The 16,970-nt window shown below is 40.4% G+C and overlaps 1 protein-coding gene across 3 annotated transcripts in view; it reads right to left on the reverse strand.

Moving 5' to 3' along the window:
- Positions 1-588: 588 nt before the first annotated feature.
- Positions 589-16,970, reverse strand: part of kirrel1a (kirre like nephrin family adhesion molecule 1a) — a 43,559-nt gene continuing 27,177 nt past the window's right edge. For 2 of the 3 annotated variants that reach the window (XM_072687854.1, XM_072687856.1), the window contains exons 6-15: positions 16,123-16,228; positions 15,797-15,945; positions 14,513-14,640; positions 13,974-14,100; positions 13,009-13,109; positions 9,162-9,378; positions 8,207-8,314; positions 7,784-7,911; positions 5,673-5,783; positions 589-4,456 (exon numbers count right to left, since the gene is read on the reverse strand). In XM_072687854.1, the coding sequence (XP_072543955.1) occupies positions 3,839-4,456; positions 5,673-5,783; positions 7,784-7,911; positions 8,207-8,314; positions 9,162-9,378; positions 13,009-13,109; positions 13,974-14,100; positions 14,513-14,640; positions 15,797-15,945; positions 16,123-16,228 (1,793 nt within the window). In that variant the 3' untranslated portion in view covers positions 589-3,838. The remainder of the gene's footprint in view (positions 4,457-5,672; positions 5,784-7,783; positions 7,912-8,206; positions 8,315-9,161; positions 9,379-13,008; positions 13,110-13,973; positions 14,101-14,512; positions 14,641-15,796; positions 15,946-16,122; positions 16,229-16,970) is intronic. The other variant, XM_072687855.1, reaches the window with a different exon arrangement.

The raw sequence follows: 16,970 nt of genomic DNA on the forward strand, positions 1-16,970 counted from the left end.
ATATCTAGCACTGTACTAAGTATGGGAATAGTAATTTTTAAGAATCTGCATTTATGATGCATTTTGTCTGCAAACATGTGTCACAATTAATATTGTGTATTGTGAAAATGTCTTGATATATCGTGATGCAATATTTTGATCATATCACCCAGCCCCAAAGTGAAGTGTGTCCCAGTCCTGTTCTGAATTCTTTCAAACCTTGAACACTCTTCGATGCCCCTTTTACCCGCCCTTTGACAATTTCATCAAAGCGCACTTTCAGGAGGGGCTTAGGGTTTAGAATGTGAGTTGGACAGGGCCATAGGAGTCAAAAAGTAGAATGCCCTTGACTTCACTGTCTGAGACAGTCACCCAGCCTGAACCCCAAAGAACACATATACCACTGCACTGAAGACAACTCTGAAGACGAAATAGCCTCTGAAAACCAGCAGGAACTGAACATGGCTGCATTGCAGACCTCACACAGCAATGCCAGAAAAACGTCCAGCGACCACTTCACTAAATATTTTATAATGACCCAATAACTGTCACTGTATGTAGACTGCCTAAACTGAAAAGGGGCATTGAAAGGGATTCCCACTCGGTCCATTCTTATAAAAACAGTGCTTTTATTTCTGGTATACTGTGAAAAAATAATTACATAACATTTTTTTAAAAATATTGAAAAAATGAAAATAAAATAAAAAATGAAAAGTCCAATAACTTCTGTTGTACATCTGTAGAACGTTTCAGCTACGAAGAACAGTACGGTAAGGTCAACGCTTTGTTTTCTAAGACACAATTATACAGGATACAGTCCTACCAGGAGAATAAAAGTATTGAAGCAGGAACTTGAGGGAAGTAAATGATTACATAAAGATATTCATACACAAAGAGAGACACGCACGCGCACACACACACATGCGTGCGCGAGTGCACACACACGCACACACACACACTCTCTTCTCATACCATCACTGAAACTGTCATTATACTCCTCTGGCCTTAAACTGGCTTATAAAGTGAGGGATTATAAAAGTCATGTTTTCCTAAGGCCACTCTGTTTTTGAACCAACACGCACCTTCACGTTTCCCTCTTTTTCGTCCTGATGATGGAACTTCAGTCCTTTCAGGAGGAAGCTGGTGGAGGTGGAAGTGCATGTCCTGTCTGGTAGGTAAGATCAAGTTCGCGTCCCACCAGACCATTCTCCTTCTGTCAATTGCTCAAAGCAACCAAAGGTGCCATCAAGACCAATGGACTGGCAGCTCAGGCAGGTATAAAGGTGTTTTCTGATAATGATGAGCATCGTGTTCTTCTCAATGCTCTTTGGCATTGTACTGGACTCCGGCCGAGTTGAACGCAGTTCAGATTTTCCTTTCTACTACGGGTTCATAAAATCCCAGTGCCAGCATGTAGTCCTTCTGCCAATCTTCTCCTTGCGCCATTGAACTGTGACAATACTGCATTTAAAGAGTGCATCACATCAGGTGATGTCAAATAATACTTGAAATAGGAGTTACATGTGGGAAAGTATTTACAGGACTCCTTCACTCGAAAGGTATTGAAACGAAGACCCCCAAAAAAAAAAAAAAAAAAAACCCTAACAAAAAAAAAAAAAAACCTAGCTGTAGACAGTACCTCATTGCTCCACGACGGAGAACCATTCAAGATGGATTGTCTTCATCTTCCACCACCATCGCAATCACAACCATGTCCTGCCAAGCACTTCATATACGAAGACCAAACTGAAAGGTAGTTTTTCTTTTACTTTTCCTTATTGGTCAAAAATGCTTCCACCAACATAGATGTCTGTGTTGGCACATGTAGCAAGGTGTGTCTTTGTGAATACATGTGCAGAAGAGTCTCCTAATCTACAGATAAACTTCATATTCATATATATATATATATATATATATATATATATATATATATATATATATATATATATATACGCACACACACACATGGATATTAATGTGTATATATATTTCTATATATTTATATATGTGTGTGTACATGAACATTCTGTTCGCTGGGCTAGACAACCAGGAACTGTCAACAAAACCCCTTCTAAGAACTGACTTAATTTCAGTTCGACCTTCGCTCTGTATGATCTCATGTAGAAACGTGATGGCATAGCAGCCTGATCTTAGATCAGTATGTGTACCTAAGGCTGGATCATAAGGTTTAAGACCTTTGCAATCCTCTACCCTTCAAAACACCTTGTTTCAGCACTCTCTCATCATTATTGAGTCCAGAATAAACAACAACAAAAAAACAAACAAACAAACGAATCTGCATATTTCCTTGTTTGTTGAGGTGAATATCACCCAAATAAAGACTGACACTCTTAACGATGAACCTTTGGTCCACAATTCCTTACAGAAATATGAGGAAAAACAAAAATAATTCTGTATTTTGGGAATATTCAAAACACTCTAGCCTAAGTGTGCAAATGAGAGATTACAGGTAGATTATAAGAGTAATCTAAATCTAAGACAGAATACTGGTGTGCAGTGCAAACAATGACCCCACTACGAAAGCACCATGGAAAAAGAGTGGGGAATTCGGACATAGAATATATATATATATATATATATATATATATATATATATATATATATATATATGTTTGTATGTATGCAAATATATTGTATGTGCTCTAAGATTAACCAATCACCATGTAAAAACACTATGAAAAAATATATATGGTCTACTATGATACCCCCCCACCCACCCCATTATACTGTATAGTCCACCAATTGAGGCTCTGACCCAATGGTTTGTTCAATAATAAAAACAAGAAAAGGAAAATGGCTGTTGTTGGCCATGTCTTATGGCTTCCTGAACTGGTCTCCTTAACCGACAACTGATGCTAAGATGCCATGTTTATGTTGGAAATTGGAAAAGGTTCGAAAGTGCTCTTATTAATCAGTTGGGAGTGGGAACTTGATTAACTGGAATCACACAGCATCCTGCCAGAGTGACAAGTGAGCTATACGATAACAAAAGGTAACTGTACCGCACACGGGTTATTTCTACATTAGCCGCTGAACGATAAGGCTAACAGACTACTGAATGAGGTAGCTTAGCAAGCTAGACAGCTGGTTAGATATTAATAAACTGATAAAGCGGTTAAGAGTACTAAAAGCTGATCACCTGGTTTCCCATTAATAACACTTGCTTTGGTAACCAAGGGTATATGGTGATCGTGTTGTGCTCTTTGTTTACTAATCTGGCAGCCTTTGCTCAGAGCTAAAAGTGTAGAATTTAAGAAGGAAACTTATCCGTGTCCGTAAGTACGCTTTAGAAACTATCACTGATCCAGGTGCGACCACTGTCGTATTGCTTTCTGACAGTTTCTTCTTTCCGATGAGGGCCATTAAGGTGTGGAGACGAGTTGAAGAAGCCATTCGCCAAAAAAGGCCGTTACAAAAAGTCGTGCATGTCCACCATGTCCATTTTTTTATGTCACAAAGACAAACACAATGGCTTCCTTCATTGCTCAAGATCTGTCTCGCAGCCCTGCTAATTCACAGACTGAGCCGTTCTCAGCATCGCAAAGATTTTTTGATCTTTCATTGACGCTAGTCTGTTTTCATCTTGATTGTGACTTTCGCTGTCAGCTCCTCGAGCTGAGAATTAAGCAACGAAAGACAGGAAAGAGAACTTCCCCATCTCTTGTAATCTCCACCTACTCTTTCATCTCCTGGTCTGTGTTCTTTCTGAACTGGTTCCTACTCTCCATCGTTCGTTCCTTCTTTCAGAACCTTCTCGTGTGTATGTGTATGTGCATGATGCTAACTGTGTGTGTGTGTGGACTGAAGAGCGTGATAAAGAGCGAACTACCGCTTGCTTTCACACGTGCGTCTGCATCCGCTGCGTGTGCCGGTGGGAGTAATCGGAATGCTGGGAGGTGTAGGAGAAACGTGTGGAACTGCCGTACTTTCCGAGTCCAGTCTCTGACGTCCCAGCAGTGCCTCCGGCCCCCACACCTGGCCCCACACTGTACATCTCATACGCCGGGCCACCTTCTAAAGGGGCCAGGCTGGGCGGAGCGAAACCCATGCGATACGTGGAGTAATGCGAGTGGTAGCTGTAGTTGTCGTATGCTAGCTGAGGGGTGGAGTCCAGGAGGCTGCAGTCGGGCGGAAAATCGCCTGTCTGTGGACCCGAGCTGGGCGGGGGCTGTTGCGACTGGCCGGCCCGACTGAAGGTGTTGAACTGGGCATAGCTGTTGTGCGAGAGTCTGGACGGAGGCCGAGGGTCGTAGCAGCCGGCTCGTGACCCAGGGGCCAAGCTGCTGGGAGTTCCGGGACCTGCCGTAGCTCCAGGTGCACCCGAGCTCCCGCTGATCGCGGCAGCGCCCCCTGGCTGGTTGGAGGAGCGATAGTCAGAGTAGTGCATTGAGCGCGAGGCTGGGCGGCCTTCGTCATGGGTGGAGGCTCGCACGTTGTAATAGCCGTTTGTCGGGTCCTGTTTAAAACAAGAAAAATTAAGTATGTGCACAAATGACAGCCTTACTTTTTGCTCTCTGAAACACTGCGTCAAAAGTGCAGATTCTAAACTCTAAATTCTAATTCTTGTGTTTATAAGGAAAGAAGCAGAAACCTCATTATTGTGAATCTGATGCAGGGTTTTGGGTCTTGTCCGTGTTCTTGCAGTGTTTTTAACTAACCATTTGCGTCACAAAATGCACTTTTGGAGTTTATTAATTAGGGAAATATTTTAGTTCCATTCTCTAGCCTTTCATCAGTGATCTGATTCTCACCACAGGACTAATATAATTACTTTAAAAATAATAAATTCCTAATAATATAGTAAGAGAAAAAACAGACCTTTTATTACATTATTAGTCAAGTTCTTACATTATTAAGTTTTCCTACATTTTTGACATTCCTAATTTCTTTGACATTTCTGTGTGTTTTACCCAACTATTGGGAAACAATTATACTATTAATTGCTACAAGGCTGTTTAAGGTTTTATGGGAACAGCTCTCATTTTGTATGAAAGAAAACCCAATTTTTTGTTTGACATCAAACAAATAAATAAAATAGAAGTACAGACTCATACCTGTCAATTCAGAATATACACTGATCAGCCATAACATTAATATCATCTGCCTAATACTGACTGGATACCCCTTTTTGTGCTGCCACAACAGATGAGGCCTGGACTCCAAGACCTCTGAAGGCGTCCTGTGGTATCTGGCATCAAGATGTTAGCAGCAGATCCTTTAAGTCCTATAAGTTGTGAAGTGAGGCTTCCATGGATCACATCAATGAGCCACAGTTTAGTCCTTTGTCAAAGTGGCTGAGATTCCTACTCTTGCCCATTTGTTCTGCCTTTAACACATCACCTTCAAGAACTGACTGTTCACTTACTAATATATCCACTCATTAACAGATGAAGTCAGTCACTGTAGATGGAGATAATCAATGTTTTTTACTTGTCAGTGTTGATAATGTTATGGCTGATTGGTGTAGACTGAATATAATGTAATCTAAATAATTAATATAAATAGCTGTCATTAATTATGCAATTCCATATAAATCATAATGCAAAGTGAATTATACAGTGTGAAAACAGTACTGCATCTGTTAGTGTGAGTGTGTGTGTGTGTGTGTGTGTGTGTGTGTGTGTGTGTGTGTGTGGATGTGTGTGCCTGTGTATGAGATTGATGTTACTCACCTTGAGCTCATAGTCCGGGCGTGTGTCCAGAGTGTCACTGCGCAGCTCCTGCTTGAGATCGTCATCTTTAAAGGGCTGGGAGGAGGGAGAGAGGGTCACAGAGGGCAAAAACTAAACCATAAACGACAAGAAGCCAAACCAAGACGGGGGGATGAACAACGCAAGAGGGGAGGAAAAGCAACGGGTTAAGAGGAGGTGAAGGAGAAAGATAAAAAAAGGAGGAGAGGGAGGTCGAAAAAGAAGAGAGGATTACATTCAGTTTTACATGTAGTGTTTTAGATTCAAACAGGGAGTAAAAAGCACTGTTGGACTGCAGGTTAGTGAGGACCCGTCTCCAGAATATCAGTTAAGAAATGGTTAATAAAATGACAGTTGTGTTTAACTGGTTTTAGTTCCCTAGCGGCATTAGTAACAGTTGTTGTATGGGATCTGGAGTTAGTTGTGTGTGTGTAGGTTAGTGGTCACCTGAACTACAGGGCATCACTTACAGACACATTTACCATCCTAATGAATTAATTACAAGCCTGGGTTTGTAAAATCTTTTAAGTGTCCTTGATGGTGTTGTGGGATTCTTGAGGGTTTGTTTTTTCTTTTTTACAAAGCTGTGGTAAGAACGAAGACACTAAAATGCCTACAATGCTTTTCCATAATTTTTACAAGATGTTAAAAAGTTCTAATCCCTTCAAGCTACACTAAACCGACATACACCTTCACCTTCATGTGCTCTCTGAACCTTCTTTGGTATCTACAACAGGCACATTTCTGATGAAGCTCTGAAAGGTGGGTGTGTTTAATCATCTCTTCACAAGCTCAGAATTGTTTATGATAATATATAAGTCATTGTAAAATACTTCATATACACACATACTATATATGGTCAAAAGTATTGAGACATCTACTCATTCATCGTTTCTTCCAAAATGAAGGGAATTAAAAAAAAAAAAAACGTTCAGCCTACTAAATGTCTGTACGGTCCAGGGAAGACTTTCTACTAGATTTTGGAGCATTACTGTAAGGATTTGATCGAATTCAGTGACAAGAGTTTTAGTAAGGTCAGAGTGTCTGATGATCACCACCCACCTCACCCGCTACTCCCTAAATTCCAAAAGTATTGGATGGAGCACCATCATTCCATAAAACGCAGTTCCACTGCTCCACAGCTCAATGCAAGGGTGCTTTATACTCCTCTAGCCCACACCTGGCACTAAGCATGGTGCCAATATGTTCATGTTTATCTGTTTATATGTGTCAGCAATGCAACCCATTAATGAAATACACTTTTATGGGGTGTAGTTCATGACTGTTTTATGAGATCAATGAGCCGTCAACACTTCTGAACTGTGGGAAGACCACAGTAATGCACGGCCTTGAGAGTAGTAATACAAATGTTCACAATAATACAAAATCATCAGGCCAAACTATGACTTTCTATCTAAGGTTCTTTAGGTTTGATGTGAAACACGTCAATGTGAACAAGAACACAACATCCCTTGCTTTGCTGCACTCTTAAGAGCACTGTACTGCAGACATAAACCCAAATTACTGCAGGTTGTAATATCCCTGGCTTTCTGATGTATTCTGTCACTGCACTCTTGAGGCACATATCCAGAAGCTGTGATGAAAATATGATGCGACACTCAGGTTCCCACCGGGCTTTGGTGCCAGGAACCGTTCTGTGATGGCTCTTTGCAGAACCTCTGTAAAAAGGGATGCTACATCTCTTCGCAAAGGGTCAAAAACAGACTGAAGAACCCTAAAATGACTCAACCAAGAGTTTGGATCCTCCTGTAGAAGTCTTGCAATGTACATGTGCCACTAAAATCAGTCAGAAATCAGTTCCCTTACTCTTGAAATGAACTGAGGAATAATTAAGTTTGGAATATGCTGCATTTGAGACTGCATGGCAGCATCTTAGCCTATTATTAGCTTAGCTGACCCATACACAAATTACACACGCTGCACAAGTGAGTCAAATTCCTGACACAGCCCTAATCCAATCAACTACATCTAATGCTTGTTATAGAATAGCCTTTTAGAGTTACTAACAAAATTCCTAGCCTACTCCAAGACTGTTGCTCTACAGTGTGTTGTAATCACTGCCTTATACTCACAGAGTACATGGCCTTGACCATGCGGGTTGCTGTAGAGACGCTGCCCGTATCTTCCTCTAGGCTGTGGGTCTCTTTATTTATCGTCTCCACCTTGATATCTGGCTTGCCGAGTGTGACCCCACGGCGACCTGAAAACAACACAGCATCTTTAATTCCTGTCCTTTTTAATTCTGCTCATAAGATATTAAAGTCAAGTCAAGATTACGGCTTATGATCAGCGTTCATATCACGCTGGTTACTCGCCATGTTGTCCTAGTATTTAAAATGCGCTGATCTGCTTTGAATTTGTGGGTTGCTGGAGGAATTTATCCCGCTGTTAACACTGAAATTCTTCCCTTGTAACTGACAGCGCAATGAATATTAATTTTATTAAGCCAGTAAAAGCCATAGTAAAGATTTCAGTGTGTGTGTGTGTGTACTCACTTCCTTTCCGCTGACGATACAGGAAAAGCACTAATGCCAGCAGACAGAGCAATAGCAGAATGGAACAGCCGACAGTGCCACCAGCAATGATACCAACTGGGACTATTTCTGTGGGTGAGAGAATTTCAGGTCAAAACGTCAGTAAAATGTCCAGCCACTGTGTTCTCTGAAACATGTCCTTTCAATGTCATTTTCACCATGTTATCCCTTTATGCTTCCTAATGAAGGAAATGTCCCTTCCTGAGAACATTCACTGGTGACCTGAACTCTTCATCTGGACAATATGGCTCTGGTTATTGCAGGGCACTTTAGCAAAGACCTTGACAACAGCACTAAAATGCCCACAAGTGTGTTTTCGTTTTCCTACATTTGCAGGACACGGATGTCCTGACTTTGTGGACAACTAGATATAAAAAAATGTGATTCATTTTGTACATGAAAAATTCCAGGATGACAACTGCAGAGTTTGTAGGTCCAAATATGTGCGTGATGGTTTTTCAACAGAGGGGTACACCCAAATTTCCAAAATTGATGAAGAAGACTGGGATAAGATGGACAGGAACTCTAAGAAAAGACTGCTGTACTCCTTGATTAGTGGATTTGTGGATGCATAACCAAGTACATTATATGGACACATGGGACTAGACAAGCTGTGTGTGTACATTTGCACATGTGTGTCAGCAATGGAAGTAAGTTAAAATAGCTGACTGCATTCAATTTGATTAGAAGGGGTGTCCACAAACATTTGGACATATAGTACATTAGTACAGAAATGATGCAGTAGAGGTCATAAAAACCATGCTGATATGCCAGCAGTGTGTGTGTTTGTTTTGCTACATTTATAGGACAAGTAATTGTATGGCCAGTGAACATTGTATGACCACAAATCCAGATGTTACATAAAAGTGTGTGCAAGTGTGTGTGTGTGTGTGTGTGTGTGTGTGTGTATCCATACCAGTCTCTTCCAAAGTGATGATCATGGTGCCTGGGCCGAATGCGTTCCATGCTGTGCAGTTGTAGGTGGACTGGAAGTCAGACTCCATGACGTTGTTGATGGTGAGTGTGGACAGCACTGCTCCTCCATCAGACGAAGGCTTGCTCTGTTCTACCGTGTAACGCTCTGGTAGAGTTCCCTTCTCCTTCTCCCACACGTTCTCCTTCCATGCCCACACCTGACATACACACACACACACACCATGATTGATGCACAAATGTGACCGCAGGAACTGTTTATATATATATATATATATATATATATATATATATATATATATATATATATATAGAAAATATAGAACTTAGATATAGAGAATATAAACAATACACCTCAATCTTTATATTTTTTCCCCCTCATACTTCTGCAACCCAAATTCATATTTTCAGATAGTGGATATGTAGAGCATTAAATATTATTATAAATGGAAAATAATCTATAATTGCACAAAGATTTGTTTACACTCCTCCAGGGCAACAAGTTTTAATCTGAATCTCTTGTTTTGTGATGTGGTCCATGTTGACATGATTTCTATAGCATGATTTGACATGATTTCTATAGCTATTGGGTTTCTATAGCATGTGTATTAGCATTAGCATTAGCCTCCATTTGTTTCTAAATGTGCTGTTCAGGGCTGATTTAAAAATAGATGTGTGCAGTTCTCCCGCTGGCAAAACAGAGCATTTCTGGCATAGTTTTATACAGTTTTAGATATTATGGTCTATATTCATGTTAAATTGTAAAATAGCTCCACACTGCAGACTCTAAACTCTTATTTATCTTCTGAGAACATGCTCACTGCTGCTGGCTGGACAATAATGTCTGGTAATGGTGCCTTTAGGTCACCAGATGGTACGTGAAACACCATAGTTAGTTGAAACAAAGACTTGGAAATGGACTGGGATTAAAATAGCAGGTACTCAATCCATTAAAATATCCCTGGAGCTGCCCTGTTACTGATCCACTGGATTGGATCACTCAAACCACTCAAAATCACTGAGATCACACTTTCCCCCATTCTGATGGTTGATGTGAACATTACCTAAAGCCGCTGGCCTGTATCTGCATCTTTTTATGCATTGTCTTACAGTCATATGATTGGCTGATTAGATAATTGCATCAACGAGTAAGTGTATCAGTCTTCCTAATACATTGCTCAGTGAGTGCATAGTGCTTGCTTAGCGTGCACTGAACCTACTTATTATTGCTCGCTTACTCTGCACTTAACTTACTGATATTGTCACAAGACTTCTAACACTGCTCTGAGTCCTAAGTGTCCTAAGAACAAAGAAGAATCCTTCTCCAATCTTAATATCACTGCATTAATAATGTGCTGTGAAGTTCATTCCAATGCTCACATTTTCATCCATAAAACACTGCCTCTCATCTCATCTCTACCTGCCCTATGAACACACACACACACACACACACACACACACACAGACACACACACACACACACACACACTTACCACTTCACATCAGCAACTAGCTAAATGCCCTTTCTATTCTGTGACAAGGGGGTTCGAAAATGGTGAGAAAGCCTCACACTTTCTCCTTTTAAAACTCCACTGAAAAGCGCTGTATTATTCATACTGAACTATGAGCATATTTAAAAATGCATAACTCCACATGTTCATGATAAGCCTCCATTTACTGCGCAAACGGAGAGTACACGGGGGCCAGGCATGCAGGGAACAAGTGCCCTGTTCCCATATTTCATATTTCATAAATCACCCTCTGAAGCTGCATTAGGGCCTCGGCTGCTAGTCATTCCACATTACAGTCATCCACAGACTGAAGAGAGATGTGGCTAAATGTGGATAGCGCTGAGCTAAGGCATTTGGGTTTTACTCGGTCGCAGAGAGCACAGGTTTCGTTTGCCCAGTCTAGTTGCACTCATTTCGCACATTTTTAATGTGATTCAGGTGAACCTTTCCAACTTTCTGCTTCTAAAACTGCAAGCAGCTTTCTCAACTTTCATGCTAACCCACCATTTAGAAATGCACACATGCAAGTTTCAGCACTTATTTTAAAGTAGGCATTTCATGATCATCTTTGCTCTGAACTTTTTTATGTTTATATTTTATATACTTACATTCATAAAAGAACCCATGCAAATTAGTACTAAGAGAATTGCTTTAGAAATTGTAAATTTGAACTAATCAATTGTGATAAAGGAAACCTAAAGGAAATTCCTAAAGTTCATGTTAGTTGACCCTAAAAAGCCCAACATCTCATTTCCTTATCCTTAAATGATGCAAGTTACTGAATAATTTATGGTAGCTAAAGTCATTTATATTTTGTGCTTTATAGTAGCAAAAATAGTCGATAATACTTACTGAACAATATACTCCCTATTTTAGCGATCTTTAGGCGAGCCGCCAACCGCCCACCGCATAGCTTGATTTAGGGCAGCAGTGCATCTTTGCTATCGTAACGACGGGAAAAGTACGCCTTCCCTTTAAGAGCTGGGTGCAGTCTGACAATGGCGGATTGCTCTTTCAAATCGGGGGAGTACACACATTGGGCACACGCCTGTGTTGACAATTCACTGCCAAGATAGCAATAAAAGTCTGACTGCTGACGTCTGTCTAGGTTGTTTTCAGTCAGTGGTGCACCTGTGTTTTCCGTTGCCAAGATAGCAATACGCCAAAAATGTACCTAAACACACCTCATTTCGAGACCAGCACACCCATCCGCGTAGATATATTGGCGAGCACCGTTGCTATTTAAACAACGCAGCTGGAAGGCGTGAAAACAGACTGTTGGCGGGGTGTATGATAGCAAAGAGCATCATGACGCACCTTGCACAGGATGTAAGGTAGGGCTCCAAACCTTAAAACTACAAAAAAGAGTTCAAGGGGTCTGATCTCATACGGAAACATCCATATTGGTTGATTGTTCTAGTTCAAAAATACAATCTATTTGATTGTTTTTTACCCGTCCATCGTTAGCGCTGTTGAGTGGAATAAACACAAACACACACACAAGACCTTACAACTGTACTCATAGAAAAACTGAAAAAACACTGCTAGGAGATAATGTTGGAGGGAATGTTTATGAACTTTTTGTAAGATAAAAGAAACTAATGGACAGACATTAATGGAGAAACGGTAAGGATTTCTCATTTTACTATGGTTAAGGTTAGGTTAAGAACAAGGGTTAAGGTTAGGTTTAGATGTATATTAAGGTGTAGGTTCAGTTTAGGTTAAGAATAATGCTTGGTTTTTGCTTGGTTAGCGTAATGTTGGGTTGGCGAGTCGACTCTCAGTTATGAGGTGACTCTAAGAGGTGTCACCAGCAGTCTTTTCTTGGCCGCTAGAGGTTGAGTTTTCTCTCAATGTAGCAAAAAGTCGCTTTACAAGACGATTAAAACGACAAAGGTGGACCTTTTCACTAGGAGATCAGGCTGTTTTAAAAGTCTATGCTGATTTCCTGCAAAAACATCTGGCATAACAGCTATATATATCTTGTGTAAGTCTGTTATTAAGATACAGGATGACAATTATGAGAAACTTAAATATTACATATCTAACCCAAGGCTTTGACAATGTTTATATTTTTTACAATACAATGTTGTATCCTTATACCATGAATAATGTGTTTAACAAATAATATTGCCCATTTTAATGGCCCTGTGAGGCTTATTCATAAATTCTTCTCAAACTGTCTGTTTGAAACTCAAAGAATTATCCAAAGCCCCAGCTTCATGTTTAGGTTTCAGGTTAAAGTTCAGTCAATCTTCACAGCATCTGCAGAGGTCCATCAAAATAAAGTGTTACTCAGTCATCAATTCAGAGACTTACGATCTTGTCTGGTGGAGGAGTGCTGGCGATGTAACACTTCACCTCCCCTCTCTCTCCTCTGACTGCATACTGCACTGGCTCACTGGAGATGATGGGGGGACCTGTACACACACATAGACATCTCTGTAACCATACAGCTGAAGAACCAGACCTGACAGTTTGACTTAAATTGCATGCCCGAGCAAGGATTACAAAAATAGCGCTTTACTGTCAAATTACAGCAATACTGATTGATATGAAAACTCTTTAGACCGTACAATACTACAACTGTAAAAAGATTTGTCAAGGGTTCTTTACTAAAGGCTTCCAGGAGAGCCAGAAGAACTAGTGTAACGCTTAAATGTTTCAAAAGGCAAGGAGCAGTCTTTAAGTAGCCAAAATACTGGTTACTGTTGTGGAGAGTAAATATTGTAAAGCAGTCGATTTTCTGCCTTAAAGTGACTCAGATGTGAAATTTTCTTTTACATATGACATGAGCCATTTACATATGCGGCCCTAGATTTGACATATATTTAATGCCAGAGCATGCAACCTTAATGACATTTGTCAGCTTGGAATTCACACATTTTTTAATACAGAACATTCAAATTGTTAGTATAGTAATATGAGTCTTAACGGGTAATACAGCAATATTTAATGGTTGGCACTTTAATAGAATGGTCCAATAAATCAAACAGCAAAGGCCAAAGGCTCAAGTCACAACAAGCTTTATCAATTAACCCTGTGTAGTCTAAAAGGTCGAAAATTACCCACCATGTTTAACAGCAGAGAAAAAAAATGAAATGATCTTTTTTTAGGTTGGAATTGATTGTACATAGATTGTTTTGAGGTCATATTTTACCCTTAGGACACGTGGACAATACAGAACATTAACACTACACAATGGTTAATATAGGCCCTAATGTCTGCAATTACACTGACAACACATACTAAGAACATATAACATCCCTGGCGTTGTTACTGACCGTTAACAGTAAGAGTGACCTCTGTTTCTCCCACACCGATTCTGGGCACTATAGCCTTACACACGTACTGGCCTGCATCTGCCTGGCTCACCGACTTTAAATACAGCTGGTTATTATTACTCAGGACCTAGAGGGAGATAGAGGGAAGGGGTCAGGTATAAGCAAAACAAATTCCATGATGGTAAAAGCAACTGTGATGTAGCACCTTTCCAACCTCAACACCACGCAAAGTTCAACAAAAAAATTGAAAAAATAAACCAAGGCCACACAGCATGAAGGAAAGGAGTGCGAGAGCGTGCGCTCTATTTTGCACCACAACGGGGAGGAACTATTTATGTCAGAAGGACTGAAAGAAGAAGACACTCCAGAGTCATCAGCAAAGAGAATGCAGCAGGCAGACAGGTAGTGGCGGCGTTAAAGAGAGATGAAATGCAGAGAAAGCCTTTGTGAAAGTGTCAAAATGAAAGAAAAAGTCGACGCAGGAGAAACAGAAAGTGGAAAACTAATGAGTGTTTTTCAGAGATCTTTGGATTCCTCACCATACTAGAGCCCTTTTTAGTCCATGTGAGAGTGAGAGGGGGATTCCCGGCCCACTTGCAGTTTAAAGTGACATCAGAGTCCATGTCCACAGTCACTGGCTTCGGCTCTACCACCAGGATAGGACCAACTATGGATGAGGGCAAAACAAAGAGAGAGAGAGTGAGCAGTACTGAGATGTAAACGAGGTGCAAATGGTTCTTTGAGTGGTGCCATAGACTAAGCACTTTTGGCTCCATAAAGTAATATGTTTGTAAAAGCGCTTTCACAAAGATTCTGACATTGACCAGTGTTTTTTTTTTTTTTTGGCATATGTTCAATTTATGAGGACAATGGAATCCGTCATGATACATCAATCAGCCATAACATTAGAACACGCTCCTGTGGTGACATCTGTCAAGGGTTGGGATATATTTAGGCAGCAAGTGAACAATCAGATCTTGTGTTGTGTTCCCGTTATACAGCAGCCAGTACCTACCAAGAGTGGTCCAAGAAAGAACCAGTGAAAGGCTCATGGGCACCTAAGTCTCATTGACCAAACCTTACAACTTTACAGGACTTCTACAGGATCTGCTACTTATGTCTTGGTGTCAGATCCCACAGAACACCTTCAAAGGTCTTGTAAAGTCCATGCCTTACATGGTCAGATCTGATGAGGCGACACAAGGGGGACCTACTCAATAATAGGCGGATAGTGTTAATGTTATGGCTGATTGATGTAAGTGCATAGCTGAGAACAGTTCTGCAATTTAAAAACACCTCATGAATCTGACGTAGACCTTTTGTTAGGACTTCTGTCAGGAACACATTTATGAACAGTCTTACGAGGATATTGGTGAATGAGGCTCATAGTTCTTTATGGAACCAAATGTGGTTCTTCCATGTCATCGTCAAAAGAACCATCTAAAGCAACTTTAATTGTAAGGCTGTACATTAAAAACTGATGTTTTCTGATAGTGAGTATGTGTGTGTGCCATGTTTTTGACAGTGGCTGACAATGAATTTAATGGAAATAAGTCTAAAGTTTATACAGACTATTTATACAGACTGCAGATGTAACTATATTAAATAATTAAGTAATTACACTGAAACAGTTGTCCAATTGCAGTAATAACTATAAACTTCTATATCAATTGTTCAACAGTCAATGTAGCTATATTTATTAAATTTAATTCAATTATTACATCCCCTCCATTTAAAGTCTGGTCAGATGAGTATATGTAAAGATCAAATATGACTACAAATATAAAGTCTGCATAGACAAGATTTAGTAAGCAGTTCCTTACAGTGAACGTCCACCAGTATGCTGACATTGGTGCTCCCCACGGCATTAAAAACTTGGCAGGAGACAGGCTCAGTGAAGAAAGAATGGTCAGCCTTGGTGATGAACACGCTCTCTCTCGCGCCCTGGATGACCACACCGCCCTTAGCCCATCTAGCTCAGAGAAAATTGTGACTTAATGAAGACAAACCATACAACATAAAAGTAGTAAAAGTTGTGTGACTATATCAAATTTATAACTGATCATATATTAATAGAAGTAATGCTGAGAAAAAATATCCAGATATACTTGGCACTAATAATTGCAAGTAAAATCAGTGAGAAACATACTTGTAGCCCATAATTGGGGGGTTGGCAGTGGCTTGGCAGGTGAAGGTCACTCTCTCGCCTTCCAGCACAGAGCGTGGCTCAATGGACAACACCACCACAGGAGGGTCTGTCCAGATAGGGATCACAGTAATAAATTTACATTACTAATATAACCCAGCATCACCTACTGCATTCTTAATGACTACAGAATTATTCTTGTGAAAAGTATTGGGACACCTGCTCATTCACTGTTTTTCTTCTGAAATCAAGGGTATTTAAGAATGTATCCTGCTTTTGTTGGAGAACTGTCTTTACCATTTTAGAGAATTGCTACAAAGAGCAACAAGAGCGTTAGTGAGGCAGGATCTCAGTTGATCACCACCTCAACTCATCCCCAACTCCTCCCAAAAGTATTGGATGATGCACCATCCATCATTCCAGAGAACACAGTTCCACTGCTCCACAGCTCTATGCTGGGGGGGGGGTTATACCTCTGAAACTTACTCTTGGCATTAGGCATGGTGCTAATAGGTTCATGTTTATCTGCTCCAATACGTCTCTACAGGGACTAGACAGGCTGTGTGTGTGCACGTCCACATCTGAGTACAACTTAAGGGGTCTTTATTCCATGTAACAATTAAGCAGTCTTCATGTAGACAACATTTGAGGGTAATACTTTACTGGGATGATCCATTGCCTCATCATTAAATGCAACTGAACTTAATGTTCTTAATGATTCTCTACTGATCTTAACCCTACTCCCAACTCGAACCCTAACATCAACCTTACCATTTTAGGATTCACATTTTAGGTTTTAGGGTTGATTCAGAGTTAAGGCATTTAGTTGAATGGTAGCTAAATGTAAGGTG

The sequence above is a fragment of the Salminus brasiliensis genome, chromosome 9, assembly GCF_030463535.1.
Source record: "Salminus brasiliensis chromosome 9, fSalBra1.hap2, whole genome shotgun sequence".
NCBI classification, from domain to species: domain Eukaryota; kingdom Metazoa; phylum Chordata; class Actinopteri; order Characiformes; family Bryconidae; genus Salminus; species Salminus brasiliensis.